Raw genomic sequence first — 4,058 nt, forward strand, 5'->3', positions numbered from 1 at the left:
AGAAATAAAACATCAATTAAAGGGTACTTACCAATGCTGTGCTCCCTTTTAGAGACGCCTTCTACACCCTGGACTTTAACTCAATGGAGTTGGATGATCAGTCAAAGTACAACGCAGTTAGGAGACTCACTAACACGGAGAGCGTCCTCAGAAATCCTCACTTTCCAAGCAAGTGGAAAATCTACTGGTTGGATGATTTCTTCTTCAAAGAGTACAGTGCGGTAATTATTTTTTCTTTTATTGGCTGTTAGTTTGCAAAAAAGTTTTATTAAGGACCAGTAAACAAATACTTTAATGTAAAATCAGATTTAGAGAACAACAATGTGAGGTTAGAAGACACTAAACAGTCAAGTTAGTTGACCAGCTTCATTGTAAAGTGACATTTATTTCCTTTCAATTTTACTTTTATGTGTTGCCAAATCCTGTTTAATGTTTTTATGCCATTATTTTCCACTTTCAGAGGAAAAAAATGTTGATAAAGCTACAAGTACCAACAAGTATTAAAGGTCCGCTTGATATTAATTATATTAGACATGGCTGGTAAATAAGTTTAAAATCTCTTTAAAAGGTAAAGTGTGGTCAGCAAGGAATAATCAATGGATCATTATCTATACCTAAAACTAATACCTTTGCTGTGATTTAATGAATTTAGCGTTAAAAGACATTAAACAGTCCAGTTAAAAGACCAACTTCATTGTAAATAGTGACATTTATTTCCTTTCAGTTTTTTTGTATATCTTTCCAAATCCTTTTCAAGGTTTTTTTATACAACTATTTTCCACGTTTTGAGGAATTTGGATTCAAATGTAATCCTGAAGCAATAAAGAGAAATTTTAATCAGGCATAAAATTACGACAGGGGAATATGCGGAAAAATGGAAGGCCTGAATTCAAACCCTGTGGGACCTCATATTGTAAACGGACTGCTGATGCAATATTGAAAGTAACGTCCACTAAATATGTTTGAATCCCTTTAAGAGCAGAGCTCTTACAGCATAGCATAAGTGTTAAAAATCAAGTTTTCCAGCATCTATTGTAAACTGCTATCAATAACCTACAGCAGAAGCATGTTACATCTATTTCATCTATTTACACTTTAGCTTGTAGCATGAATTGCTAAATCTGAATTATGCTCATCCTTTTTTTTTTTCCAAGGACTTATCTGCTCTGCTTCTGAAAAAGATGAGTGAGAAGGAGCCGCTTTGTTTCTTCCACATCGGTGCGAGGCGGTATGAGGTGGACTTTACCACTATGACCCAGACCAGAGTCAGCACAGGCTTCCAGAGAGAAATCCGATGCAGGCCTTCCTACCGCTCACCAGAACTGATGCAGCCTCACCTAAAGTTAGTGTTTTGGATCTTTTGCTGTTTGTCTGCAGTATTTATTTCGATTATAGCCGAAACATCATCCCAGTATGAAGATGGGTACAACTTATCAGAATAGAAAATGGAGAGTTAAAAATGTAAATGTTGTTGGATGATCTAATTTCTTATACTTCATTTATACTTGATTTTTTAAAAAGCAACAGTGCAACAATTAGACTAAAAATTAGGCATAAACGTAAGCTCTGTATGAATTTGTATGGATTTTAATTATATTGGGATCTTCTCACGTTTCCAGAACTGGAATCCAGTTTGACTCCGCCCACCCTGACAGCTGTGCTGCCGGGGCCAACTTCAGCATAGATCCCCTGCAGGATTTTGACTCTTGGTACCCTCCAGTCTGGCTTCAGGAAAAAGTGGAGGAGTACCGCCTGGTAGATGTTCCGGCCGGGACCCTGGCTTACCAAAGCATCAAGGACCTTTTCCACCAAAGCCTTTCAGAAAGCCAGATGGATGTGATCAGCATCCAGCAGGTCCAGAACCTTTTGCACTGGGACAAATACCAAAGGTAAGTTAATATTCAGATAATCAATTAATCATTGGTGACTTAAGAGCTTAGCAAAAAATAATATATATAAAGGAAAAAAAAGTTGATAAAGCTACAACACGTTTTTAAGTATTAATGGCCTGCTTGACATTAATTATATTAGACATGGCTGGTAAATAAGTTTCAAATCTGTTTTAAAGGAAAAGTTTGGTCAGTAAGGAATAATCAATGGATCATTATTTATACCTACAACTAATACGTTTGCATTGATTTAATGAATTTAGCGTTAATCAGTAAAAAAAAAAATAGAACGTAATAATTTTCGTTGCGATCACTGAGTCCTTGAGTGGCCATTTTTGCCCGGATAATAGCGCGTTGTGACAAACACCAGATACAGCACTGGGACTTGAACAACAGCCGATACCGCACCGTGACGTCACAAACCAGTAGGTGGCAGTAGTGTTCTTTGACAAACATGAATGTCTCAGGTAAAGCACATTAAACTTAAATTACTTTTAATTAACAACACTTATCATTTATTGAACAGTATGTAATAATTTCATATTTAAAGTACTTTCAGAAGTTTGAATTGTGAATATGACCGGGCTTTTCCTTTAAAACTGAAAAGACCCTCTAAATTTCATTGAAAGCTTTCAAATAAATTCCTTCTGTCAAGCAGGTGGCAAAAATTCATGCTGAATTATTTTGTGCATGAAATTAAATCAAAATTGGAAATGCTGGAATTGAATATGAACCCCTAGGTTTTTGACCCTTTATCGTCTAACCGAACCAATTCTGTTTAAGTTCTAATCAATTTCTAAACTAACATTATTACCACAGACAGAAAACACACATGCAGAAGCGCCACACCGAGGCTCAGGGACCTCTGGAAAGACATCTCTTCCACGGGACCACCAAGGAAGCCTCAGAGGGCATCTGCATCAACAACTTTGACCCCCGAATGGCCGGGCCCAATGGACAAGATTACGGGTTTGGCTCCTACTTCGCTACCAAGGCCTTTACCTCCCACAGCTACACAGAAGCAATGAACTCGGATGAGCCAGGCTACATGTTTCTGGCCAAAGTCCTGGTGGGCAGCGTCTGCTTGGGAAAACATCACTACCGCCGACCACCAGACAGCAAGGGACATGTTTACGACACCTGTGTTGACAAGATGCACAGCCCCGAAATATTTGTAGTGTTCGACAGCTGCCAGTGCTACCCATACTACCTGATCAAGTACAAAAATCTACCAGCAGAGATTAACCTCCATGGCTGATGAGTTTATTCCAATCAAATCCAGACAGAAACTGTTCATGATACCTGATACATTTATTCAGTAACAAAAAATGTTCTAATAAAACAATTCCAATAAAGCAATATTTCTGATTGTCTTTAGAAACATCTTTGAAAACTGAGATTCATCATCATTTTCAAAATGCTACTGCACATATCTCCATTTATATGGCAAAAATGAGTTCTTATAAGGTAATTTTTAAATAATTAAAATGTGGTATTGAGCTGTAAGAAGAAATAGAACCACAGCAAGCAGATAAAATCACTTTATTCACAATGCAACAGTGATCTATAAAATGAGTCCCTCCTCGCTGTACATACTCTGAATAAAGAACATTTAATATAAGAACCAGACTAAAATCAAACTTCTTATAGATGTTTTCTTTTAAAATAATTTTTTTTTTTGTGTGCGTGGACAAAAAATAAAACTCATAATTAAAATCAGATGCACAAGTTTGAATTAGGAATTTTCTCCCACCTGCAGTTACGATTGTGTATCAGCTAAAATCAGCCAAACACCCAAATAATAATAAATAAAATTAACCTAATCGAGTTGTGGACACATTTTTAACCATCAATGTTGTCCTAAGTTTGATTTGAATAATTGGCTCCTCTACCAGAAGTGATAGAGGTTTTAATCTGTTGGTCTCTGAGCTCTGACCTGGTTTAAAGTATGAAACTAATTTTTTAAATGGAACCATGGATCATTCCAGAGGATTAAGTTTTATCAGCTTCAACCATTCCTGATCCAATTAAGGTGTGTCTTTAGTCCGTTTGATAGAAACACCTATCACAGGAATTAAAAAAAAATGTTTAACTTGCTCCTGGCTGATTCAGGGGGAAGTTGAAAAATTCAATTCAGGTAGCAGAACAAACCCATATGACGCAATACTT

General features: G+C 36.6%; 1 protein-coding gene across 1 annotated transcript; it reads left to right on the forward strand.

Annotated features, from left to right (window-relative positions):
- Positions 1–83: 83 nt before the first annotated feature.
- Positions 84–3,147, forward strand: parp11 (poly(ADP-ribose) polymerase family member 11). The gene is made up of 4 exons (XM_015375657.1): positions 84–221; positions 1,155–1,342; positions 1,620–1,889; positions 2,709–3,147. Exons 1-4 carry the CDS (start codon positions 84–86, stop codon positions 3,145–3,147), a joined length of 1,035 nt encoding a protein of 344 aa, XP_015231143.1.
- Positions 3,148–4,058: the final 911 nt, after the last annotated feature.

The sequence above is a fragment of the Cyprinodon variegatus genome, unplaced genomic scaffold, assembly GCF_000732505.1.
Source record: "Cyprinodon variegatus isolate N-32 unplaced genomic scaffold, C_variegatus-1.0 Scaffold7, whole genome shotgun sequence".
In the NCBI taxonomy this organism is placed as follows: domain Eukaryota; kingdom Metazoa; phylum Chordata; class Actinopteri; order Cyprinodontiformes; family Cyprinodontidae; genus Cyprinodon; species Cyprinodon variegatus.